This window comes from Betta splendens, chromosome 3 (genome assembly GCF_900634795.4).
Source record: "Betta splendens chromosome 3, fBetSpl5.4, whole genome shotgun sequence".
NCBI lineage: Eukaryota > Metazoa > Chordata > Actinopteri > Anabantiformes > Osphronemidae > Betta > Betta splendens.
The window spans coordinates 11,712,410-11,739,135 of record NC_040883.2 but is presented as its reverse complement, the minus strand read 5'-3'; the positions used below and the strand labels follow the sequence as shown (position 1 = coordinate 11,739,135).

Sequence of the window (26,726 nt, the reverse complement as noted above, 5' to 3'; positions counted from 1 at the left end):
ATCGTAACAGAGTAGCGTGAGCAGTCATTACCGTGGCCTGTTTCATCTCTCATCATAAAGCGCGTGGGTACCAACCACCAATACAAAGGTTGTGTAATGAAGAGGCACCGGTGCCGTTAATGTGCCGCCGCAGCAGCGGAGAGTGAGGCGGCGGCGGCGGCGAAGGCCTCAACACAGCAGGTGAGCAGCAGCCGGCCCGTGTGCGCATCCTTGCACGCGGCGGTAAGCACATCTCCCCGCATGTGTGTGTACCCAGCGCGGGCGTGTGCGTGAATTATACATTCGGCTAATCTTCCAGCTCATTTCTCCGGCAGCAGAAAGAGCCTCGGGCTAAACTGCCTCGGCTGCAAATTAGCTTTCTGTTTGACCAGAAATCTCCCCTCACTCCACTCCTTCCCTCTCCCGATCGGCCGCATGAATATTAAAAAGTGCTCGGCGCACAACACGTCAAAGCGGGAGCACCTTTCTTTCACATCAAACCCAGGGAAAAAAGAACGATAGCGCCGAGAGAGGGGGTTCTCCCTCCCCTAAAAACTTTAATGTGCCCTGTCCCACTCTGCCTTGAGCCCGTCTCCAAATCCTGTGTTTGGGAGACACTGTGGGACGGCTGATAAACGTGACTCTCCCTGACTCGCTTTCTTCATCCTCCGTGTCTCGCTTTGCTCCGGCCCTCCTTGCTTTGTCCTTTCTCCCCCTCAAGAGGTCATTCAATTCCTTCACCTCATCCCTGTTTTTGAGTTTGCTGTATCTCATTTCATTTGCTTGCTCTCTCCGTACTGTATTTCTAATAGCCATCTTTACTTTCTCTTCCCCCTCCGTGCATGACTTTCCTCTCTCATCTCGCTTCCTGTCTCCCTCCTTCATGTTTATCTTGCCCTGTCGCTCTCACTTGTTGTCAGCTCTTTAGGGAAGTTGAAAAGGTGTGAGGAGGGAAATAAGTCCAAGTCAAAAAACGCCTTTAGGGGATGAAGGCAGGCCCAGACAAGTGTCTGCCTCTCAGAGGATAGTTAAGACGCCCAGACAGACACTTTCATGATGGCTGATTGAAGACTGGCAAGCGCATGAGAGCACAAGAGAGAGCGAGGAAGAGAATAAGAGGAAGGAGAAGAAAAAAAAAAGAGAGAGAGGCAGGAGGGAGGAAAAGTAAAGTCAGGGAGCGGAGTGCGCGAGGCGGCTAGAAGAAGGGCCCTCTTTAGGAATCTCTAAGCCAGAGCTGTGTGGCTCTTGGGGAGATGTGAGGCAGTTGTCAGGCCTGATGTAAATGAATCCTGAAGTGCTTCATCCTCTTTAGCTGCCACGCGCCCTTTGGAAACACCGCCAATTCCCCTTTGTTAGGTTTCACAAACACTTTCCCTCCATTTTGCCTTTTCCCCGTCCATCTGTATTTTTACCTCTTCCTTCCTTTGTCTCTTTCAGAGTCCTCTGGAAACGGAGAAGCCTGCAGTGTTGATAGCGAGTCTCATTTGGACCGTGTCAACCAAGTCCAAGGAAAGAAAACGACTACCGGTACTTTAACTTTACGGATCCTCTTTGCGCCGTGATTTGCGAAGGCTTTTAACTGAAGATTTTTAAGGCATCAATGCAAGTTGATGACTGACTGTAGTAACTGATGGTACAGATTCACTCTGTATTTATAATTCGATTTATTGGTCTTTTTAATACAACAACGCATTCGATGATTTTACTGCTACGCTCGTCCATTCTTTCCAGTAAACTCAAACGGCCCGTCGCCTTAGAGTTAAAGCCGACACTGGAAGGAGAGACTGGTTGAGCGGGGCCGGCTCCTTGGATATTTAATCGTAACCCCGGCACCGCCTGTGGTCACTGCCACCACCAGAGGCTCCATTAGAGTCTGGCCTCGTTGGCCACAGGTAAAATGTTTTCTCATGTAACATTCCTGCGAAGTCACACTTAAAACCATCTACCCTACATAATGTAGCAGTTATTCCACAATGTTCTTGTGACCAACATCCATCGTTTATGTCTTTGCTAAATAAAAGTTCCATTATTACTCGATCAATATTCTCCTTTAACTTTGTTCTTTGTGGGCTCTTGGGGAGATCCAAGCACCCCTTTGCCTGTGCAAAACCCGCCCCACTGGCAATGTTACCACCTAAGCCTTTCTAAAAGCCCAGGGAAGCCCTGAGTGGAAAGCTTTTAGAGATCTGTAGGGCTGGCATTTTGACTAAAGCTCTTCTCGATTTTCACACTCCTGCCAGGCCGTGGCTCACCACGCGGTGTGGACAGCAGTGCTTCTTCCAAGCTTACCCTAGCTGCAGGCCGCAAAGCGAAGAGGACCCACGGAAAAGAGGGCAAACACACGTCAAGATTTGAAAAATAAAAACTAGTGTAGGAGCAGGTGATGTTGGAGAAACAACAGTGTGGGAGGAAAAGGATGAGGGAACAGCTGATTTGTGACCTAATCTAATTATAACTAGAGAATATTCCTAGGCGTTCAGACGTTACGGGGCATCTCTGGCCTCTACACTGACACCAAAGTGATCAGAAAGTGTCATGTGAATTTATGCATCCAGTTCTTTACTTTCGCATCTCCAGGCTCACTGTCACCTTTCTCCGTCCTGCTCGGTGTCTCCTATTATCACTCTTTAGTCCTCTCTCCTCCCTCTGTACTCGCCCTAGCCCACTATGAACCGTTAGCAGCTCTGATGTACAGCCAATATTCCCTCTATCATATTAGCACAGCTGCAGTGTGTAAAGAAAGAGATAGAACAGGGAAGAGTGGAGGAATGGGTATAAAGAAAGAGAGAGAGGATGGAGAGGAGACATTTGTTCTACTCATCTCGGCGCTAAAGATACAATTACCTCTCACAGCATATTATCCATGTTTTATACCAGCCCAGGGCCCCATGCCTTTGCCTTGCCGCACTTACCCTGTGCAAGGCCCATATTTTAACACTAGCCATGACAGTTTATTTAAGAAAAGAAAATTGTCCCCAGGGAGATGGAGAGGGAGGGAGGGAGGGAGGGAGAGAGAGAGAGAGAGAGAGAGAGAGAGAGAGAGGGGCTGTGTAAGGAAAATGAGAGGAAAAGAGAGAAGGACAAAGAAGGTGGAGGGGGACAGAATGAACAGGGGAGAGAATGAGAGATAGATGAGGCAGAAACGGGCAAAAAGAGAAAATGTTCAGCGGGAACAAAAAATGGAAAAGATAAAGAGAGAAAGAGGGCGAGCAGACGGTGCATAAGGTGACGCACCAGCCTGTTAATAAAGACCATATGTTTGAGCAGGAATCAAAAAACAGGCCCATATCCACTCCCCAACTTGTAATCTCTAAGCTGCTTGCTTGCTTGGTAACGACACAGCTAAATGTGGACTGTAATTGCTTTAGTACTGGGGGCCTCAAACGCAGCACACACACAGTCACAGCATTACTTTAACGTAGCATGGTTTGAGTCTCAGCTTCAGTTCAACCCCTGGTATCAATGTATAGTTACAGCACGTGCATTATCTGTGCTGGAGACGAGCTGTGAGCTGATTGACAGCGAACGCCACAAACGGTGCCTCTGCAGACGAAGGGCCAGCACCAGACATCAGGGGTTCAGGCCTGGCTTTAAAGGCCACACGTGTCAGTGTCAGGTCAGACTGCAGCCGCAGCCTGAAACCGTTGATCGGCACATTTGTTTTTATATTCTTTCACTTCACGGCACTGACACTTCTAGAGACGGCAGGTTAACATAACATATGCTCTTTGTTGGATCCTTTTATCCAAAGCACCTTGAAGCACCCTTGCTGCATACATTTTTAGCTCTCATCTCTCAGCGCTCCAAAGGGACTGGAACCGTTAACCCGGGCGGCGTTACCAGCTTCCCATCACTCTGAGGTTGGACCAGATCGCACAGTCGCGTGGAAAATTGGAATAATAATCTCAGAGCCTCCACCTCTCTCTCTCACACACACACACACACACACACACACACACACACACACACACACACACACACACACACACACACACACACACACACACACACACACACACACACACACACACACACACACACACACACAAGCCTTTCTCTCACGTTGTAATTGATGCCAGTAATGTGCCCTTTCGCCTCCTGTGCCAGCGGGCAGAGGGCTACCATAGAGGTGTCCACTTCACCCCTACACAACAACCTTGCTTCACCTTCATACACACACACCCACACACACACACAAAAATAAAAAAGAGCGGCAACAAATTTTACACCTGCACTTACATGCTCGCCTTCATTCCGTCTCACTATCTGTCTCTGTCACGCTGTGGAAGCAGGAGAAAGTGTCCAGGACAGTCTGCCTGTGTCTCTGTGTTTATTTTGCATTGAAACAAACCCTCAGATTAGGTTGTGTATTAATGTATACAGTAGCACAGGTGCTTCAAGAGTGCTTCTAAACCCAAATCAACCTTTAAAAGACATTAAGTCAGAATAAAACTAAGATTACTCATCTTTACAAAGTGGTATCTTGACCACAGGGAGAGCTGGCGTGTCCTACTGTAGAGCTACTGCAGCGTGACAGCCTTTAAAGTCTCCTCGTAGCGAAGGAACAAGGCTAAACAACACGCTCTCATGTTTCCAAGTAGTGTCAAATCAATGATAACCGTCAGATCATAGTACGTGAGCCACATCCAGTGACGCGCTGGCCTGCTCACGCTCACAACAAACTCAAGGAGGTGAAAAGTACACGTTGAGATGGAACGGCGCGCTGCTGCTCTGATGAAAGCTTCCCACAATGACCAGAGCATTCCAGTGTAATTCAGCATGAAATCACCCATTAAGGTTATGATGACATGCAGGAGGCTCGGCGGCCCAACTGTCCAGGAGCAGAGGAGTGAAGCAGAGGAGCTGTCAGGGTGCAGGCAACTAATTGTGGATCGCACAGGAACAACCAGTTCGCTCCACGAATAAAGACACCGGCGCCCGTGTGAGCTCGTAACCTCGACTCGCCCCTAACTCACAGCGACACCTCGACACGTCCCACTTACCCCCTTTTCCCACCGTTTCCCCGTCTTCACCAACAGGTACCGGTGGCCGCCTGCTGTTTGCGGGTCCGTGCCAGCGCAGAGCACGGAGTGTTAAACATTCATGCCGCCGTGCCGGGTTATGATGAGACTGGTGTGACTGGTCGTCCCTGCCACTGTCTCATCTGATAATGCTGATCTGCTCAGGCACCGACAGGCCGACCCCTCTGGGGGTCCTCCAGGCACACAGTCAATCACTGCTACGTCAAAAGAGCGTATGCCAAGGCTATTTAAATCACGATCTCTTCCCACTTCCCTCCTTCTCATGTTTTGACGTCTCTTTTCAACGCCACAAAGCACCTTCCTTCCCAAATGATTCCTCCTCCACCTACTTCTAGCATGTACAGGACATGTTCAACTTGCGGGACGTTGTGGTTTGTTTAATTCGTCAAGGTGCAACACCAAGTCATCCGATCATCAATTCAGATAATCAGCAATGCATGCGATGGAGGCAGTGATGTGAGCGGTGAGGTGATGCTCTAACACAAACAGAGATGTCTGTCGCAGCCACAGCCACATACATTGTGTCAGTGGAAATTATATCACAATTATGTATATTGGGAGTTTCTTTCTCCTAAATATATTCATACAATGCTTCGCTGACTGCAGTTTGGATGACATCCGTGTCCGTGATGAGTTCATGAAAGCATCTTAACCAGACTGCAGGAAAGCTGCTACTGTATGACGCATGGCTGAAAACAGAGTCTGTTACCAAGTTCTGATGATTAATACCTTCCTCCAAAATGTGCATAAAGGGGAGTCCCACACTAGACTCACTTTGTAGCTATCACTTAACTACACCGACCACATCCCCCACGTCCCCTCCCACCCCCTCCCCCAGGCTACCTTTTCCTCCACTATTCTCGACATCGTTACCATAATCAGATAAGACAACTACCTAGGGAGCACCAGCATCCCCACAGCACCTTGCTCCTGGCACCGTGTGTGTGTGTGTGTGTGTGTGTGTGTGTGTGTGTTGCTCCTGGCACTTGAAAACCCATATTCCTTTTGACTGTCTTTTTTTGTGTTCTGATCTTTTCAAACCGACAGATGAGTGAATGTGTGTGCGTGTGTGTGTGTGTGTGTGTGTGTGTGTGTGTGTGTGTGTGTGTGTGTGTGCTCAAGGCGTGTGTGCGCAGCTGCTTCATAAGGTAACGTCTGTATCGTGGCTGACAGACTGCTACAAATTACAGTGGCGTGTGGGTGTGTGCAAGCAGGAGACGGCGAGTAGATGAGCGAGTGGAGGCATGGGAACGGGAGTGTGCGACTGGCGTTGGAGTGTCAGGGAGGATTATGTTACGCTTCTGAATGGTCAACACACATCTCATCATCACACCATTAAACAGAAAAGCAGACTGATTCACAAGAAACTTTCTAAAAGCCTCTAAGCCAAAGCAACACAACACACATTTAGGCGTATAGATACTATACATAGACCTAAAGCCTGATCCCTTCAGGGCAGACACACAAACAACAGAGTCCTCAGAGACGCTATGAGATGTGTTCTAGAGAGACCCGATAGTTCCCCTTTTAACCGGTAAAGTCCAAAGGAACTGAATAAATACATATTAACCAATCTTGTGCAGGACCAATTAGCAACCTTTACTTAATCCATTGCACTTGTATTACAAATCAGACTTTCCAGCTGTTTCTTGGTTTAATTACCACGTACTTACAGAGAGGAAGTGTAATATATGGACACAGAATGAAATAAGAGAGACAGTAAATTTCGTACATGTGTTCAACGGGTTCTCCCACTTATCTCCCCGAACCTCTGAGCCTTCGTACCTGCAGAACGAGGTGGGTCCAGTTCTCCAGAACAAGCTTGCCCTGCGTCCTGAAGCCGACCGCCAGGGGGGTCCGGCCGCCGGGCCGGCCGTGCCGCAGCGTGACCGCCTGCTCGGAAACGCTCACCGAAAAGACCAGCTGCTCCCCGAAGCTTTTCTCCAGCAGCATCCTGAGAGAAATGAGACAAGACGCGACAAGGACACAACGTCAGGGAGGCCGGTCAGAACGGAGGCGCCGTCATAACTCAGCTCCAAAAACAGAAGGAACGGTGAACTTTAAAATCCGCTGACTTGAGCTCGGCCGCACGCGCGCACGCACGCACGCACGCACGCACGCACGCACACACGCACACACGCACACACACACACTCTTTCACTCTGACATTTACACATAGAATATCAATATTTTACATGACTGCCAGGCTTCTGCTGCTACACTGGTGCAGACTCCCTCCACGTGTCACATTAACCACCATCACTGACATTTTATGGGAAATCATGGCTTTTATGAACCTGGAGCAGGACACCCTGTAAATCACAGACGGATGTATGCATGTATGTATGTATGTCTGACCATCTGTGTGTCTGTGGGGGGAGGCAGAAAAATACACTGCAAAGAAGAAAGCGCACGTAAACAACTAAAATGTCTGAATTAGCCGCTTTTACATTAAGAAGCTAAAACCTAACTATAGAAAAGCTGTATGTTAAGAAGCATTTTTTTATTCATTGCTTCTTATATTTGAGCTTATTTTTCATTCTAATGACCATTGGTGCATTTGGACAGTGAAAAGGAAAATAGTTTTGACCAAAAAAGATTGTTTTCATTTATAGTGACGTATGAACTCATACGATACAAAGGGATTCATGAGTGACCCATAATTAGCATAAACCTTGCTGTAGCAAGTTATCAGTGTTTGAAGAAATCATTATTATTATCTGTCAGTAAAAGTCAAGTTTAGTCTTTGGATTCAATCCGCACTAAATGCCTTTACCTTCAGTCTGAGTATGTAAAGCCCACAACAGCAGAGTAAAAGCTCGAGATTGAAGGAACAGGTGGCTGCCTCTGTTCATTGTTCAGATGAGGGGAGGGATGTGAAATCACAGAGAGAGGGAGAGACAAAAGGAAAGGGGTGAGGAGAGATGGACAGAGGTGAGGATAGAGACCTCCTTTCATCTGGCTACTTTGATGGCAGCCATGATCGTCTCTACAACAAAAGACATAGCCAACGACAGAGATAGAGATAGAGGCAGCGAGGGAGAGGAGGGGGGAGAGATATTACCTCCATTCAGAAGCATTCAGCTGTACAGGTGTCATGTTCGGCAGACCAACACAACAAGACTCGGCTGTCAGCCGAATCCCCAGGCAGACAACTTCACAAACAAAATCACAGCATGAAATTTGAAAGGAGAGATCAGATCTGTGGCTGCTTCTCCTTCCCAGGGTTGAATTCAGCTGAGGCCGCGTTTAGACGGAAACGTTTGGAATGTTACTGAAATACATAAGGAGCCCGACGGACGCTGTCCTAGACGACAAAGATGTCAGTCGCACTTTGCTGTGTAGTGGATTCACTGCATTTTAGTTGTAGAAGCTGATTTAAAAGGTTTTTCAACTTTTTATTAATTTCGTTTATTATTTCCGTTGCCCATATGGAGCCAAACCTTCCTGCACTAACCACGGGTCTGCAGCTTGATGTTGAGTTTATTAGCTTATCTGTCAAAGACGACTTATTCATGGCAACAGCTACATTAAAGGGAAACTCCACCAACTTTACACACCAAAGTCTGTTTCCAGGCCTTGAGAGAAAACCACAGCGTACGCTGGGAAAACGCTGTTTAAAGCCTTCTGTGGCTCCAGAGGGAGCTGTGTGAAGGCTGATAAATCCAAGCATTGTCACCAGAGTCCAATGCAGCTGGTGCTGGGAAAACTACTGTACGAAATTAAAAAGGGAGAGTCTGGGGTGTGGAGCTAGAACGACGTCCGCAGCCTGCCACGCAGCGGCGGAGTGAGCGGCCCAACCGCCCTGCTGGGGTCTGTGCCCCACGCCCACCGTCAGCCTTCCACCTCTGCTCTGTGAGCTTGGCGGTGTTTTCTACACAAGCCAGGAATTAAAATGGAGAGTCATTAAATGCAAAACATGTATGTAACGTAATAGTTAATTTAGCTTCCTTTGAATGAGTAAATAAAAAACAATATGGAGCAAAAGCCAACTCCATTAAATCTATATTATATGTGTGTGTGTGTGTGTGTGTGTGTGTGTGTGTGTGTGTGTGTGTGTGTGTGTGTGTGTGTGTGTGTGTGTGTGTGTGTGTGTGTGTGACTGCAAGCCGATCTAACCGCGTGTAACTCTGCACCAGCTGCATGGAGCCTGGAACAAACAGCACACTCTCAATCTCTTGTCTCTCACATCCAACATGTCTAAGTAGGACATGACAGCCCGTTGTTGGCTAACATTTCCTGGTGCTGATACGGACCTGACCGGACCCGACTTGCCTCCTCGTTACCGGATCAATATCGCGCAGCTTTCACTTTCTTGTCAGCGTTTTCATAAATCATATTCAGTATCACGTCTGAGCAAACACCCACCAGTGGAGTCTTATTTCATCAGATGTGATTGATTTTCAACACACAGACATCGTTGATTATTTCTCATCTTCCCCTCTGCTTGTTAAGGATTTTCATATAGTTTTTTCTATACAGTAAATGTACTTCCGCTACAAAAGCTACAAAATGTGTATTCGTTTTGTATTGTTTGTTGAATTTCTTAACAAATCCACTGATAAAAGTTTGGCACATTAGCCTAAAAATACTTTTACATCAAACCTGCGTCTAATGTGGTTTGATAAATGCAACAGAACCTGATGCAGCAGGAACAGCGGCCGGTGCTCGGGGACTAAGGTCCTGATCTATCCGTCACCGCCACTCATGTGGAATATAGTTTTACAAATGACTGAAGCCTAGTGTTTTTATCCTAATGCTACAATGGACCATTTTCAGATGAGACTTGAAACTGAATCTGAATATTTAAACAGATACAACACAGAATACATCAACCATCCATCAAGCTCCTACGTTTTTGCAGAATTGAAATCAGGAGAACAGTCCTCATGTCATGGAATCTGCCATCAACAATTAAAAGGAAACAGAACTCACATCTCTCCAGTGGAGCTCAGCTTAATCCACAGCGCCAGGGTGAGGGAGCCCAACGGGCCCAGTTTCTGTGATGGGGGAGAGACCACGCATCCGTCCTGGACCGGCCGAAACAGTACAGGACCGGATCCCCCAGAATCCCCGGCAGTGGTTCCCGCCTCTGCCTCTGCTCCGGGATGAGCGTCGTCGTTGTCTTCAGCCACGCAGGTTCCCCTGATGGAGTAAAGGCTCAGCTGCTGTTCATGTATTAGTGTGTATTAGTGTAGGTTCCGGTGCTGGGTCCGCCGTCCAGTACCTGTGTGCCGGCAGCAGCAGCGGGGCGTACGGCGGCGTGGAGGCCCGGTGCGGACACTCCTGGACGCAGAAGGCCTGATGACACGTCTCCAGCTCCGCTCGGGACGACGCGGCTCGGCAGTAGCTGCTGCGCTCGGGGGTCCCGCAGGTGGAACGAGGTGGAGACGTGGACGCGGGCTTGAAGGCAGCGATGTTCTCCATGTGCGGGAAACTCCCCTGAGAACGCAGAACCTTTAATAAATGTGTCTCTGACATCACTTTAAATTAATTGAATAACTCAATTTAATGGATGTGGAGACTCCAGAACAGTGTAGCTTATTTGACAGGTAAATACAGTAACACAAGTCATTCAGCGCCATAGAAGACACCCAGATGAGAATAATGAGATGAATGAAGGCAGAGTTATTTTTGGCTGCTTCGTGTGGAGGACCTGGCGTTACCACCGTCTGCTAACAATCAGTCCTCCAGCGATTGTGACTCAGACGTGAGAGGCTCTCAAAGCCACTCTTACCTGTGATGATGCCGGGTTCACAGACGTGCTCAGGAGCAGGAGAGCTATCCACAGGCAGCTCCAGTGCCCGCTCATCTCTCCAGTGGCACAACACGGTAACATTGGCAACCGACTCCTTTGTCCTCGTCCCTTTTTGCTGTTCCTCCATTCCACTTTTGCTCGAGTCTCTTTCTTTGTCCTGTTTTTTTGTATCTTCCTTCGCAATCGTCCCCCTGCATTCGAGTTCTGGTCCTCTTTCGTCCACGTTTGGCCTTTGACCCCACAAGACTGTGGAATCGGATTCCCGTAGTGGTCCAGCATGGTCCTCTCCAACGGGGGTTCTGGAACCTTCCCGGAGGAAGAAGGACCTTCTAGAACGTGGGCTTTCTCCCGAAAGCCTGAATAAGTGATGACTGCCATGGTTCCAGGGTTACACGGGCATTTTCACAGGCCGGTGCCCCTGGGGTGAGGCTACGGAGCTTTAGTTCTCTGTTACACCGCGTGTCCCTCGCGCAAACACCCCCCGCACACGAACCACCACCAAAGCCTTCGCATGATAGGTAGGATTTCACGATCTAGAGAGGGAAACGGGAGAAGGAAAGGGAGACGTGGTCACACCAAAATCCAACCGGAGACAAATCTGAGGAGAGTGAAATGCCATGCAGGCTATTCCCTGGCCAAAGCCCACGCTATCATGTACAGCTTGATGGAGGCACCGCTCAGCTGATACTGCTACATTGCCTTCACCCCTTTTCTTCATTTTCCATTGAATTAAACATGGCCTTTCTCCTGGAGGCACCTGGCCTCTGGGTTTTTATCCAACTGCCCATAAGTTGTGTTGGAAATTGAGGCTTAGGCCAAAGCTCTCTTCATTACAATATCTCCCAGCTTCAATTTCACACAAATAAAAAAAGAGACAGAGCCGGCAGAGCAGTCATGTCTGGTGTTAAATTACCCGGACCACTTTACGCACAAAGTCCGTCATGGCAGGAGGAAAAGCTCCCAGTGTATCTAATAATGTGCAAATCTATGCACATATTGTAAGATGCTACATTATAAAGTGGGCCCCGGTAGTTTACCTGCAGGGCTCCGTCCCCATCACAAGTGCAGCGTCAACAAACGTCCAACTTGTTGCTCCGGCATCAGTCGGACGAAGCGGCTCCGCACCTGCGCTTCTCCGCACACCTGCCCGTCATGCCGCACGGCCCCGGCACGAGAAATAGTCCTTCCCGAACCGAGACCGACTTATTCCAGTCCCCACGTCCACGCGGAAACTTGGCAGAGTGTCTCTCTCTCTCTCCTCGCGTCGCTCGTTCAGAGCACGCGGCGCGCAGAGCTAAGGGGATTAGCGCCAGCCGCCATCTGGCCAGCAGCGCTGCGGGCGGAGGGGTAGCGGCCACTTCAAGTAACGGTGACGTAACGTTACACGGCCGAGGACGGAGTAACGGGTGCGCGGGCGGCGTGGCGGCAAACGGGGCGACGTGTCCGCAGACTGGCGGTGACGGCACGGCATGAATATGCGACGGCGACAACGAGCCCAGCCCGGTACCGACGCTCAACCCCCCACCGGCGTGGGATGCGTCTGGACTGCAACAAGTGGCTCTTACAGCAGGAGCGACGCTACCTCCGTCGCTAGGCAACGGCGATCCGCTCCGGCCAGACAGTGTTGGCAGGAACCCAGTGTAGATCATAACACACAGACACACGTCACAGTTCAAAGATGAAAACGGGGAGGAGGAAGAAACAGTGGTCACTTCAAGATACAGCTCAACGTTGTAATTCTACATTTACAAAGGAAGTTATGATAACAGTTGAAACTGTTAGAGAGGAGATGGCTGTTTACTGTACTGTACTGTTTGTATCGAGGTTTTTTCTAATGTTTGGCCACATTAAAAATAAGCATTAAAAAATTAGTGTAAGACGTTTTAGGTTGAATAATAAATTCTGTTTTACTATTAAAGCCTTTGTTCAACTCAAAGCCTGTTCGTCCACTTTATGAAAAATACTGTAACACAAATTAAAAAACTTATGCTTCAATAATTGGTTTACCAAATATTAAATAAATACACTGAATAAGGCCTGTACTGTAAGTTTTTTCATTTTTTGAACAATGAGGCTTCATGACACAGAACCTTTATCTAGCAAAACAAACCATCCAAGTACAAAAGTGTTCATAAAAGGCAATGAAATATTGACAACTACACACCCTGAACATCTCTGCACTTTAGTGACTAACAGTAATTTAATAATCAAAACGAAGGTGCATTAAAATTTAAACCAGTTTTCTGTTCCCTGTAGTTTGTAAACAACTTAAAATAAACAAATGATCTGAAATGTAGGAAGATGCCTTTTAATATTTAAAATGAAACCCTTTGCTTAGCAAAGACACCAGAGTGGGAGTTGGTAGCGGTGTCGCTGTGTCGTTCTGCGTCAGCAAATTAATGGCAGCCACCAGGGATGTGTGCTATTAATTGGGCCTTGGAAACAATTAACAATCAATTGAGGCCAATAAGTGTGTTGTGCATCTGTGATGAAGCCCTGCATGTAAAATTCATAAGCGAGGCCTCGTATAGCTGCGGTGAACGTCCTCTGCACCCGTGATCATTGAGTCAATTCTGTGTGACGTCCAAATTTATCTGCATCATACTTACAGTGCATACATAGTTATTGTATTAAAACCAGATACTTTTGACTTTTTCACCTAAACAAGTTACTAAATCCTCCAGGTTCATGAAGCTGAACATTCACCAGCATAATCTAAACAAGCCAATCAACGCACACTGAAGAAGTCAAAGCACTATGTTGTTTTGACAGTGTTTGTTCAAGCGCTCTGCACTTTAAATTGTGTAAACACTTCTACCCCCTGCCAAAAAAAACCTTATATTTTTCCCTGCTGACAAATTTTCATGTTATCATAGTAATCGCGTTTGAACAGCTGCAATTTGCTTTGGTTGAACAAAGGCATTCTAACTAGGTTTTAATTAAGTGTTCCTAATGACCTTAAGGAGATTAGAGGTTCGCCTTCTAATCAATACCAGGCAGAGAGGAGCAAAGGGAGGGGAGGAGAGGAGGCTAGGGGCTAGGATAGAGGTAGGGAGGAAAGGAAATAAGAGGGGAAGGATGAGAAGGTGGTGGTGGTGGAGCAGAAGGAACACAGAATGAACAAAGGGAAGGGTGGGAAAGTGGAGGAAAGTATTGATATCAAGGAAACAATTGTCTTAAATGAAACCAATGTCAGTGTCCACATAAAAAAATAAACAGACATCAGTGATGGCAGGATAATATTGTTACGTGTGTGTACAAGTGCTTGTTGCTGCTGATGTTGGATGATCTTTCCCTCAGACTTTGAGCTGGAAGCATGTTCATCATGAGGGAAATTAGCCCAAGGTGCCGTTGCACACATGGCTCTCTGAATCTTCTTCAAAACAGGACCTTGAATGCCTCAGTTCACGTCTCATGGCGCTGTCTAAAAAGGTCCCGGCTCTTGTCCAGCTCTTCCTTACAACCACACAGATGGGACCCTTCTCTTGTTGTATGTATGATCATATGTTTCTGTTCTTGGAGGGTGAAAGTGACATCACGCTGCTGTGTCACACACACAGTGTGATCATCAAGGGCTGTTAGCTGCTAGAGTTTCTCTTATCCACTACTTATAAGGCATTTGCATAGATTTGCACAGTGTGTCCACATGACAAAGAATCTAGTCATGCATTGATTGTACTAATTTATTCAGCCGGGCGCCTTCAATTCCAGAGATTGAAACGCTATCACACAAACGGGATTAAAACTGGATGACGATCACACAATTAATAACGTCTCATTTTCTAAATTACTTATGTATGACTTATATTTGTCTAAATTGTGTTTGCTGGTCTAATAACATTAAGGGTAATATGGTAAATGTATCGTCTCTGTAAGTCTCCGGAGGAGCATGAATATGTATGCAGACATCCACGGCCTCGCTGCTGATTAGGAAGAGTGGAATAAATTGAAGGTGGAGCTGTGTGTTTTTAGCAAAATACAGAATAAGGTTGTCCATATTACACACGCACGCACACACTCAAGAGCAATAAGAGCAATTTTGAATTTCTAAGTAAAAGGCAAAGACCTGACTGCAGCTTATCATTTAGCTGCCACTGATTTCATTTTTTAATAGACCTTATGTTCCCATTTACAAAACAATAGAGTAAAAAGGCAACGATTGAAAGCGACCAACACTGCTGCTGAAAGGTGAAACTAGATTTGCTATTTCACAGTCATCGTAAGATGCCGGTACCACAACCTTTTCCTTTAGTCACCATTCCACACATTTCTCAGCGTATGAATACTTCGCTGTGAGCTATGCAGATTTATTTAGGCTACCGCTGCCCCGTGCGTCGTCGGCTGTCTATACTTTCTATTTCAGTCACTTCTGTCCTCCACCCGTGCACCTCACATCCCAGTCTCCACAGGCACCAGTCATTCTTCCCTCCGTTCATTCAATCTCCCTCTCCCCTCCCCACGTCCTCAATCTCCCTCACTGTCCTCCATCAGTGCTCCTCTCTTAAATGCCCTCTCCCTTCTTGTCCTTGTTTTATGCAGCATTTTCTATAAAAAGATATACATTTTAATCCATGTTCATCATTTATCCTGCTTGGCTCCAAATGAAATGCACCAGAAACTAGATATAAAAACAATTTGGCTTTTCAGATTTTATACCCTCAAGTCACAGCATCCATATTGAGTGTGTGTGTGAGAGACAGAGACACTTTCTGCCCCCTATTGGGGTTGAGGCCAGTGACACCCTCAGGGCTGTGCTGTCCAATCCCCTCCATGCTGTGTTTCTATAGGATTGAATTAACCTCCTGCCTCTCTTGACAATGCACATGCACATAATCATCCAGTCTCGCTCACACACACACACTTTGTCTATGCCAATCACCTTTCCCCTGTCAAGGCTTTTTTATTAGCTTGGGGCAGCTATCATCTTAGACTCACTCGTGGGAATAAAGCTACTAAATGCACACCATTTGTTTATTTTTCCTTAAATGCTGCGCATAATTGGCCGGTGAAGTGTCAAATAAAATACCAGCCACTAAAAGCACAGCAAAACTAATTTTAAAATACACTTTCTGCCAAAGGTGGCGTCTTTACCTTCAGCTGCGTTGACTCTGAAAAGCAAGGGAACAGCAGAGATCATTCATTTTGTTTAGTTTTAAACTGAAGATGAAATTCAAAAACAGAAGACTGGTGAGATTTAGTTTAACCTCAATACATAGAACAAACACAATAACACTTTTGTTTCATCGGATGACCATCAGATGACCCTATTTTGATTTTCAAAAAAGCTGCTACCACTTTCTTTCACCACACCGCCAAGCATCTTCTGGCTGAAGAGTGGGGAATGTGTGTTGTATGGCTACAGCAGCTGTTCCACTTCCCTCCTCTGGCCAGAATGTGTGCATCCCTGTCCTTAAAGAAAGCCTCTCAGCATTCAGATGCAACGGGATTGTCTAGTTCTGCCCTCCAGGACCTCCGTCTTCGGTGCTGTGCACGTCGCTAGGTCGCTTAAGAAGCAACCGCGTTGTTTCAAGCTTGTGCATTTCTCGCTGAACATGTCTGCTTTTTCCTTGGAGCACAGAAGCTTCTGTCTCAGTGTGTTGCAGGGATTAAGATGCACAGTGAAGCAGTGCTTGTAGAAGGTCCTTCTAGGATCATAAGCTATAGGAACATATGGAGGAAGTATTGCTCTTGCTGGATCCTGTTGTAATAACAATTCTCAAATTACAATGGGCACAATCTTCCCTTTTCTGCCATCGCTTAAGGAGTGTAGCATTTATAGAACAAGCAACACGTTCGTTTTCTGCATCTCCCTTTTTACCAGGACCAGTCTGAGGACCAGTTTTTTGTGTTTTAAATGTTATTAACACATATCAGATACGCTAAGCTGTAATTTCTGGGAAAGAGCGAGTGCTCCATATCAAAGCTTCCAGTTTTCTATTGGGCACTTGTGGGGGATTTAAAGTGCTACTAATTCACTGGCCAGTGACACATCAGACTATTTATTAAAGTACACTAACTTAATGAATGACCCATAGAATGGAGAGTTAAAACATTTACTGTCCTAAGAGAGAGATAGAGAGCAATAGACACAGAGAGGGGATGGAAGAGTGGTAGAGAGGGGGGGAAAGAGGAGACAGTAAGAATAAATGGCCCATCATATAGAGTTAGGACGTTAAAAGTGCAAACAGACAGCTGACCCTCTTATAGCTCACACATGCAGCTCGGATGTGCACAGACACCTAAGCCACTTTGCACCCTGTGAGACAGAAAGATGGGGACAGAATGGGAAGAGGGAGGGAGAATGGAATGACACAGGAGAGAGGGATGTTAGGGAAATGAAAGGCAGGAGGTGAAAGATGGATGGGAGGGAGGTGAAATATGGTGATTCATAGTGATAGTGAATAATATTTAAAAATCTGCTACAAATGAAAGATCAAGAAATGACCAAAATGCAAAAAGAGCAAAAGCGGAGTTGGAGGGACACAGAACAACCAAGTCATTGTTTGCACTAATGAGTGGCCATAAATAACAAGCAGAGCGCTCAACCACTTAGCATGTAAGCTAAGTAGGCCATATGCGATTCGATCTGGACAGGGTTAATGGAGAGCAGGGGGAGGAAGGAACGAGGAGAGAGAGAGACATGTAAGAAACAACTCCATGTATTATATATGACACAGAAAACAGTTTGTGTGTGTGTTAAACGCATATGCACAATGTTGCTCTTTTTCCGTTAGTCCCATTATCTGTGTGCGCGCCAGGGGAGCTAGACACTGTGAAAGGCCATTACCACCATGAGCCCATGTCACTAGGTCTGTGAAACCCATGGGAACCTGACCAGTGATATGAGCGAATGCAGGCAATGCGCGCACACACACACACGCGCACACACACACACACGCGCACACACACACACACGCGCGCACACACACACACACACACACACACACACACACACACACACACACACACACACACACACACACACACACACACACACACACACACACACACACACACACACACACACACACACACACACACACGAAATTAGTTTACATGTGACCTTATGTGGTCCCCGCAAGATTGTGCAAATATAAAAACACACCGAATATCCACCAACACACATGGATGAAGTACATTTAATAAAAAGGTCTGACATAAGGAGACACACAAAGGTAAATATGCTCAAACCAGGCTTTTGAAACAGCATCGGTGTGAAGCTGCCACACATTAGCACTTTACAGGTCACAGCGCCTAAAACAGATATGGCCACCCTTAGAGACCGACCCCGTTTGGCGCTGTATTAGAAGAAAATCACATCCAGAGCTTCTCTCAAACCCAATAGTAGCCCTCTGAAATTAAATCTGACTCCAGTATGAAGTTGGTTAGTGAAGCTGTGTTAACTGATAATATTTACTGAAGAAAAACCCAACGTTCCTTCCTGTCATTTTTGGACAGGTTCGAATTGAATGATACCAAACAGATAATTCTCAACAAATAGTCCCATGCCAAAAATATTTTTCAGTTAACTCTATAGGAAAAAACGTTTTCCAACCCACTCGCTAACAGGAGCCATGCGGAAGAGAGATCTTCACCTGTCAGTGCCCAGGAGTTATTCTATTATTAAAAATTATTCAAAATTACAAAAGTGTAAGTCTAAGAATATTGGTATATTTATCAATATCATGGAAAGTACATTTATTATTATATTTTTTATTTTTAAAAGGTAACACTAACCACTGATGCCATTGTAAAAGTACAGTTCATTTAGCTCCAATGAAACCTCAAACATTTGCCGTTGAATCAAACAATATAGAAATGCATATGAATTATACCAAAGCTTCAGTGCTTTATCTCATCATCGCCATATCGGTGTAAGCACTGTTGCTGGTAATCAGTGAAACGACGTATTGTACGTCCTGGTCATTTGAATCCGCTGCCTTTGTATTTCATGGGATGGAAATGTCAGTCAAACTGTTTATAACAGGTTATAACAGTGAAACGATGCATGTAAATACAGGCAAATGGGCTGAAAAATTAACCCAGTGAGACCAAGAATTAATGTAATGTCTGTCATGGATGAACTGCCAATGGGGACTGAAAACCACTGAATCCTGCCCCTCACATTATCAACAACGAAAAGAGGCTCTGGCCTGACTTTAAGTACTGCACAGAAGGTGGCATTCATGAGCCTATAAAACAGATCAATTCATTCCTGTACATACAATGAAAATACAGTATGGGAAATGTGATTATTTACAAAAGCTTAGAACTTAGTAGGAGGCCGTGGCAGATGACCGAAGGGAGATATGGGCACTGACCACGCTCAGGGAGATGGAAGGAGAGATGTAGACGAAGGTGGAGGAGGAGAACACAGGAGTTAAGTTGGCCATTAGCAATGCAGCGTGTGGAGCCTACTCTAACACGCGTTCCACAAGGTTAACGATAAGAGCCCCTCAGCAGCTGAAATGCTCAAGTAGCTTTTATCGTATCATAATAATGAATCAAAGATAAAATAAAATAAATGAACTCCAAAAGGCAACCAAGTAAAATAAAACGTATGTGCAGTGGATGGGTGACCAGGCAGTAACCCAAACAGACGGGGGAGAGGGAGAGGGAGAGACACGGATGGAAAAAAGGAATAAAAGTCTTGTTCTCTTTCCGCTAATATCTTCTTATGTCATCGGCTTGAAAAATATTTGCCTGCAGGTCAGGGCTCCCCCTGTTAGAAAAAGCCTTCTTAAAACGCTTCACGGCTCTCTGCTACATTAAATATCTGGCCCCTGCATCCCATTTACTGCTGCTGGCTATTAGGGAGGGAGAGAGAGAGAGAGGGAGAGAGAGAGAGAGAGAGAGAAAGTGAGGGTGAGGAACAGGGGCGTGCAAAGGCTGAGGAGACGGAGCGAACGCAAACAGAAACACTGTAAAGACATAACAACACACGGGCTCCTGATTTATTGTCTGCGCATATCGGTGTGAGTTCATAGAACAGCTTCTCGTCCTGTCTTACTTCGCTTTGTGTGTGTTTTTTGCCCTTGGCGCTGGACAGTAGTTAACCACCCACCGGAGCAAGCTGTTCCTCCTCTTCCCTCCACCTTCATTCATTGTGCTTTGTCGTCTCAGTCTAAAGCTGAAACACAAACACAACATGTGAGAAGAACAGCTGATTCAAAATGTTTCGTTGATTCTGGCTGTCTTACTTATTATTATTCCTAAAATGCAACATGCACCAAAGGAGTCGCTTGTTGCTAATAGCAGGTTTCCATATTCTGTGAAACGCACCGGTTCCTACGGCATCGTAAATCTCAAAAACTCAGCGCAAAGCAGAACTCAGGCTATTTTTTACAAGAACGCTTCCACCACTGTACAGTAAAACAACAACAACACAAACCCAGTCTACACGCATACTGTACACACACGCGCCAGCGGCGTCATAAAACTAAAGCTAAAGTAGCATGCTAATTTGCTAACACTTAGCTTGTTTCACTTGCATCCCGCCACCAGCTGAGTTCTGCATACGCGAACGTTTGCTAATAACCGCCAAACGCAAAGCGCAGCTGCGTCATTAGCTGAAGACTTGCTATCTTCCGAAAAGATGAACAGCTAGCATCCTGGAAGTGTAGCATGTTGAAGCTTGGATTGGACTTTTTCCTCAACGACAGACTCTTTTGTTGTACTTGTGTATTTATATATTTAAATTAAATGAAACCTTAGTTAAAACTGTTCACATACACTTTGCTGTGTGATCGTACCATTTCCTTTGTTTGGCTAAAGGGCCCAAAGGGTTTGGTATTGTTAATGGTGTGATCCTACAACTTATAAAAAGGCTCCAGGACACAGACTAGGTCCTAGTTTCCTCCCATGCTTCCATTTGTTTTACTATTAATACATACTAAGTGTTTTACAGAGAACATCACTAATACTTATTTTTAATGGTTCATCCCCCCAAATCTGAAAAGGGGGTCCACAAAGACTAGCTTTATTAATAATAACATTATTTTCAGTAATATATGAGATGTCAAGAATTTATTTATTAGAGAATTGCAAATAAGACTAAACTACGTCTTATTTCTGCATCTCTGGTCAAAAACACCCCTCCTCCTATGTACTGTATGGTTCTGTCCGTCCACCTGGATCCGGATCCTATAGACGCTACTGAGGAGCGTTGTTACACAAACGATAATTATCGTATTTATACGATAGTTTCGGGATCTGTACGATCTTCAATATCGTAGAGCCAATATACGATAGTTTTGACACTGCTGTTCGTCAGGTTTTGATTGACGCGCACATCACCAGAAGCAGTTTTCACTGATACCTGTTTGGCCCCTCCCCTCTGTCAATTTTAAAGTTGTCCGGCAACACTGCTACTGAGTGACAGTCAGATCGTCAACGGTTAAAGCAACGTCCTCCAGGTCAACAAAGCATAAATCCAGCCAGAGAGCATTATGGCTAACATTAACTTTCTAATTAAAAAAAATGTTTGTTTATTCGCACAACTTCCTTTGCGCTACTTTCATAGCCGACACTCTGTGTACTGTCCTCGCAGCGCGCGCATTACACGTTGTAGAACACGAGCTGCTACCGTTTCTTATTCTTACTGAAGCTAGCTTACAAACGGGAAAATACGCCCAAGATGTGCTTATTTAACGAGAGCGGTAGGGGCGCTCACTCGAACTACTTTTCAAGGTCCAAGTGCGGAGGTCTCACTCTGACACGTTTACAGAATCAATCTTTGAACACTTTTCTTCCTCACCTAACAGGCATCAAACTCAACCATAGCATCACCGGCATTGCACCCCCACCCCGAAAAAGCAACAAAGTGTATGAAGAAGAAGACAAAAGACAGATTTCAAAACTGGAAGCCTGGTTTTAATTGATATTGCTCTACTGTAATAATCCTGAAAGGCATAGTCTGGAGTAACACATGTAATGTTTCAACCCATAGTAGATTAAGTTACAGAATCATAGGTCTCTCTTTTTGCATTGAACAATATATACAATGTGAAATAAATACATTTACACAAATGGACATAATTGTTGGAGCACACTTGTATGATACACATCACAAAAATATACAGGTAATTGTTTTTTTCCCTTTACTGATGTGAAGCACATCTAAAATCTACGGACATGTTTTCAATAACACTACAGGGTCTTCTCTCATCCACGACTCTTACATATGTGTCAACGATCGCTGTCCATTAGATATTTTCTCCATATCTGCGAGTTCAGGCTGCAGAGCGAGCTGCAGCACAGGTGGGGATTAAATACAACTAAACGCTTAAACACTGTAGAGCTGTAGACAGACACAGTTTGGCCTTAGCAGTTTTAAGGGGCAGCCGCTGAAGATGGGGAATCCTGCTGTGTCACTATGGCTAAATAGTTCGTCCGTCTGCTCCCGCTAGTGTTACATAGAGTATTTGCAGCTAATGGATTTAGGTTGAGGCTGATAACATAGCGCCCGAAGCAAAACCAGGTCAAACTCTCTTTATCAGTACCTCAACAAAAACCCAAACAGTGTTTCCACTGCTCATCATAGAAAACACCAGTCTGCTAAAAAGCTTTCATCAGCATTTGAATCTGGAACCCGACACAAACGAGTGCAAGTCTCGCCTCGTCTTTGTACAGTTTTCAAAATATTGCTTTTAAAGAAAAACCAACAAAACACTGATCCTGTACATTAAATAATATATTGGCGATGAGCAGCAAGTCATATATGTCTAAAACACATCCCCCTCCAGATGTCGGTTTGTAGAGTTTCTCCTTTTTTACATGTTTGTGTAGGACCAAAGTCATTTAAAATACCTCCATCAGTATTTTATAATATCTGAAATGTAGCTTGCACATTATTCTTTGAAACCTCAGGGAGATGTGTGAGACCCTTCATCACACTGAACCGTTCTTTAGTGCACAGGACTGGTTTGACAACTGACAAATCAACAGTAGAGACAACGGCAGGAAAAGAGCACCTTCTCTCATCGATACCAGTTTTCTGACAATGAGACAGTGATACAATCAAAACAGGAAAGTCAGCCTCGTCATCAGATTTTGTCTTAAGTCTACAAATATTTAAATGCACACATGAAATATATTTTCTGCATATTTTCTCTCTAAAAACATGATGTGTTCATGTTCAGGATTCGTTTTGAACCCTAGACACGTTTGGAGGTGTGCAGAACATGCATTTGTGCACCATGACTCTATACATTGGTATCAAGAAGAACAATGAGTTTAATACCAACAAAGTTCGTTGAAATTTTTGAGTTGAAAACGGGAAATTGTTTATTCAGTTAAAAAGCAGAGACGCATCCCCACAATGTGAAGAGAAACACGTCTGTTCTTTGACTCTTCCTCGCAGCCCACACGTTTCACTTTTTGATTTAAAGCTGAAAAACAGGAAACAATGGAAATTAAAAAAATCAAAGATTCTTGTTTTTTTTCTCTGTTTGCTTGGTGATGACTGAGCTGCATGGAGGCGGGTATGTACAGCGGCTTTATCAAAAAAAGAGTCACCTACAGTTCTGAAATAGTCCAATGTCCCTCTCACATCTTCATTTAAACCTAAAGATATACAGTATATTGTTATTCTACAGGAAAGTTACACAAATGATCCCTTTTAAATACTTGTTAGGTGTTTCTTCATTTAGATACTAAATATTTAATTATGTATAGTTTGGTAAAGATGAATACTGTCATTTGATCCTGGTGCCTAGAAAAGAGCCTTGAATCGGGTCGGGTTGGTTGTGAGGGAATCTGCTGGACAGATCCCACAGACAGACGACATGGCCTCTACTCTAATCTGTGTTGTCTAAAGAAGAAGCACACGGCACAAGAACGGGAATCACCACAAGAAAAGGTACACAGCAAAACGCCTCAGAGGACTCAACCGAGGAGGAGAAGATCAAACCGAAACAGGACGAAAACAATTCAAGGAAATGGGATTTTTTCTGGATAGAAAAAACAGCAAACGTGAAACACACATCAAGGTTGAACTACTTTTTTTTCTTTTTTTTTTGGATTTTGTTTCCAATAAAATGTCTTATGTTAGAATTATAATCTGTATAATTTACAATATACAATGTAGAAGGCTGAGAAAATACCCCTTACTTAATACTGATGTTCAATACTGAGCATGTGATGTTAGATCAACTACACTTAAACTGCAGCACCCTCAGCTGTAACTAGTCGCCATTTGATATTAGATTACCTCATCTACAGTAGATACACATTTTGGCTTTAGAAGTTGAATTCTATCACAAAACCTTCAGCTGTCACCACCTTAAAGCTGTGATCAGTAAATCGTGCGTGTTCCTGCTGCTAAACTCTAATGCTTTGTTTTAGATATAGCACCATTTCCCTTAGTACCAATCATTATTCCAATGGTTCCCACACGTTACAGCAAATGCAAGCAGACGTTTTCATTGGCAAAAAGGTGCTAATATTAGAAACATTTATTCACTGCAAACTTGATGTTGGATATTGTAGCTCGGTTAACGTTCCCGCTGCGTATTAGCTCCTGCCCGACTGTCACTAACGAAAGGAAACCGACCGTTATCTAATAGCTTATGGCAAGTTACACAGAGAGAAAGAGGCGCCACAAACCCTCTTGCTCGTCCTCTCTCTCTCTCTAATCCCCAGACTGGCCGTAATGTTAATATATTGCAGACTTAGCCCGTAGTGAACACACAAACCCACCTTTAAAACACTATTGATCAGAGTTCCCTAAGATAAACGCTGATCCGTTAATACATTATTACTCGTTATATTTATATATGTATGATAACTGCTGAAAGTGGTCAAGCCAATAGAAAAAAGGAAAAACATTGATTGATTCAGATTAAAGAAAGACAATATTATTAACAAAAACAAAGCTGTGGTATAGGTCATATACAGGATGACAGTTATTTACAACCCTAATATTGGTATCATCGCTAAGATTATTCTTAATTCAAGATATAAATAAAGGAAACAAAGCAAGAATAGTTGTTCTTCAGTCAGTTTGTTGTCAGCACACCTTTCCATCGTCACTCCCTGAATGAATCACAAAAGCATCTCTGCACTGACGCAAGAGATGAGCTGGACGTCGCTGAACGCAGCGGAGCAGGGAGAGGAAGCACTGAAGTGACACTTTGAAGTTTTTGGAGTTTGGGTAATGAGCGAACTGTGTTTTAAATGGCACATTGACAGACTGAAATCTCTACTGACTGGTGTGTGGAGCCACTGAGCAGCCGAAAGTGTTTCAAACAGATGTCTAAACACGAGAGGAGCGTTTGACAGAACATCTACCCACGGAGGCTCTGAACCCAGAGCTCACACGTAGCAGCGAGCCATCGGGGGAGTAACGCCCTGTTTGGTGGTCTGTCAACGAATCCCCCGTGCGGTTCCAACATTTGAAACAGTTTCCAGCCACGCCAGCGTTTAAACAATGATACTGTAGGTGTGTGAGGCCGGAGCTACTGGACCCAACAGCGGTTGAAGAACGGGAGGCCAGGAACTGAATTTAGGGAGAACCAGAATGTGGTTACAGCTGTGGTTTACGATCCTGGGCCTTGACACGCGGAGCTCTGCTGACTTTTACTAGAACCACAACAATCTTAAAATCAGCAGCACTCCCTGAGGCCCAGGACCGAAGGCCGGTCATGACAGTAAGGTCTGCTGGCATGCTCTGAATGGAGGAGCTCCATTCTTTGGCAGGGCGAATTTCCTCTTCTTCTCTTTCTGTCCATCATCCACATTTGTACATGTCATTTGTCATTGTTACTTCTTCAGCGTTCTTTCTCTTCCCGCTTGTTTTCTTCATTTTTAAACACTTAAAAAACTCTGTTGGGGGGAAACAGGGAGAGAAAACGGAGAAACGAGTGCAGTTTGAGAGTCTCAGAATTAAAGTCAGCCTTTTCACTTTGTCCTCATTTAAGAGTTTTCGTCCTCTTTAGTGTCTTCAAATGCATAAGTGACTGTGTTGCCATCGTCAGTGTCCACAGTCACTGTGGTAAATGTCATGACTATTAACACCTTTAAAGAAGCGACCCTTCCGTCATCATACAGGTCTCACGCCAGTCTTTCAGCGCCCTTTTCATTACAGACGATGGAGGTTCAGGGTTCAGGTAGGAGGTTGGAGTTGTGTGTTTCATCTCGGGGCGTGTTTCTGTGAGCGCATGTGTGTACAGTAAGTGTGTGCGAGTAAAAGAGCGAGAGGTCATTCAAAGTTGTTGCTTAGAGTTTGAACCGAAGCTCAGGAGGTTCGGGCGGGTGAGGGGCCGCCCCCCCAGCGTTTGCGTCCTCACACCTTGGCTTCCAGCAGCTCCAGGAAGAGTTTGTGCATTGGGACTTTGCCGTCCTGCTTGATGCTGTAGAAGTGCTGCACGGCCTTGGTGGAGGTCTGGCGAAGCAGGGGGAGGGTCATGAGCAGCTTGCCCGCCCGGCGGGGGTCCTCCTGGTGCTGGGACGCCTCGTAGTCCTGCAGGGCCTCGTGGAGCACATCCTGGAGCTTCTGCACTGCATCCACGTCCTCGATGTGCATGGAGTCTGGAGGAGGGTGAGAAGAGCACAGCACAACACGATGTTGAGTGTTTGAATTGACTTTTTAAAAAGTCAGGCAGAGACACACTGACCATAATGGTGTCAAGTGAAAAGAAAATTCAACAAACTCCCTTTTTTCCTACACAGTTTTTTGTAAAAAGCGTAATGGTTCTATAGAGTAAAGATAAACCCTTTACACTCAGGGCTCCTCCTTCCTCCGCGTGGATCTGCGTGATGAATAGACGAAGCGACGAGTGGGAGGAGAGACTGTAGAATGATGGAGGGACAGCCGCGTTGGCAGCTCACATCTGTAATGTGTGTGGCACGCCGCGCACTAATAATGCTCCATATTGCCCCTTGGGGAGGCAAAGTCTTAATGTGAGCTGGCCTTTAGCTCCCAACCGCCGATCAATGCCTCTGATCAA

The 26,726-nt window shown here is 45.3% G+C and overlaps 2 protein-coding genes across 23 annotated transcripts in view; both read right to left on the bottom strand.

Annotated features, from left to right (window-relative positions):
* Window positions 1–21,417, bottom strand: part of ush2a (Usher syndrome 2A (autosomal recessive, mild)) — a 126,221-nt gene extending 104,804 nt beyond the window's left edge. The window contains exons 1-6 of one of the 4 annotated variants that reach the window (XM_029145283.3): window positions 21,098–21,417; window positions 19,844–19,909; window positions 10,759–11,312; window positions 10,249–10,463; window positions 9,957–10,166; window positions 6,807–6,975 (exon numbers count right to left, since the gene is read on the bottom strand). In XM_029145283.3, the coding sequence (XP_029001116.1) occupies window positions 6,807–6,975; window positions 9,957–10,166; window positions 10,249–10,463; window positions 10,759–11,157 (993 nt within the window). In that variant the 5' untranslated portion in view covers window positions 11,158–11,312; window positions 19,844–19,909; window positions 21,098–21,417. Of the gene's footprint in view, window positions 1–6,806; window positions 6,976–9,956; window positions 10,167–10,248; window positions 10,464–10,758; window positions 11,313–11,816; window positions 12,403–19,843; window positions 19,910–19,979; window positions 20,360–21,097 lie in introns of those variants that run through there. The other 3 variants (XM_055507189.1, XM_041070128.2, XM_029145281.3) reach the window with 3 other exon arrangements.
* A 212-nt stretch (window positions 21,418–21,629) lies between these two features.
* esrrga (estrogen-related receptor gamma a) overlaps window positions 21,630–26,726 on the bottom strand; it is a 103,298-nt gene continuing 98,201 nt past the window's right edge. For 18 of the 19 annotated variants that reach the window (XM_041070139.2, XM_055507191.1, XM_041070133.2 and 15 more), the window contains one exon: window positions 21,630–26,307. In XM_041070139.2, the coding sequence (XP_040926073.1) occupies window positions 26,063–26,307 (245 nt within the window). In that variant the 3' untranslated portion in view covers window positions 21,630–26,062. The remainder of the gene's footprint in view (window positions 26,308–26,726) is intronic. The other variant, XM_055507190.1, reaches the window with a different exon arrangement.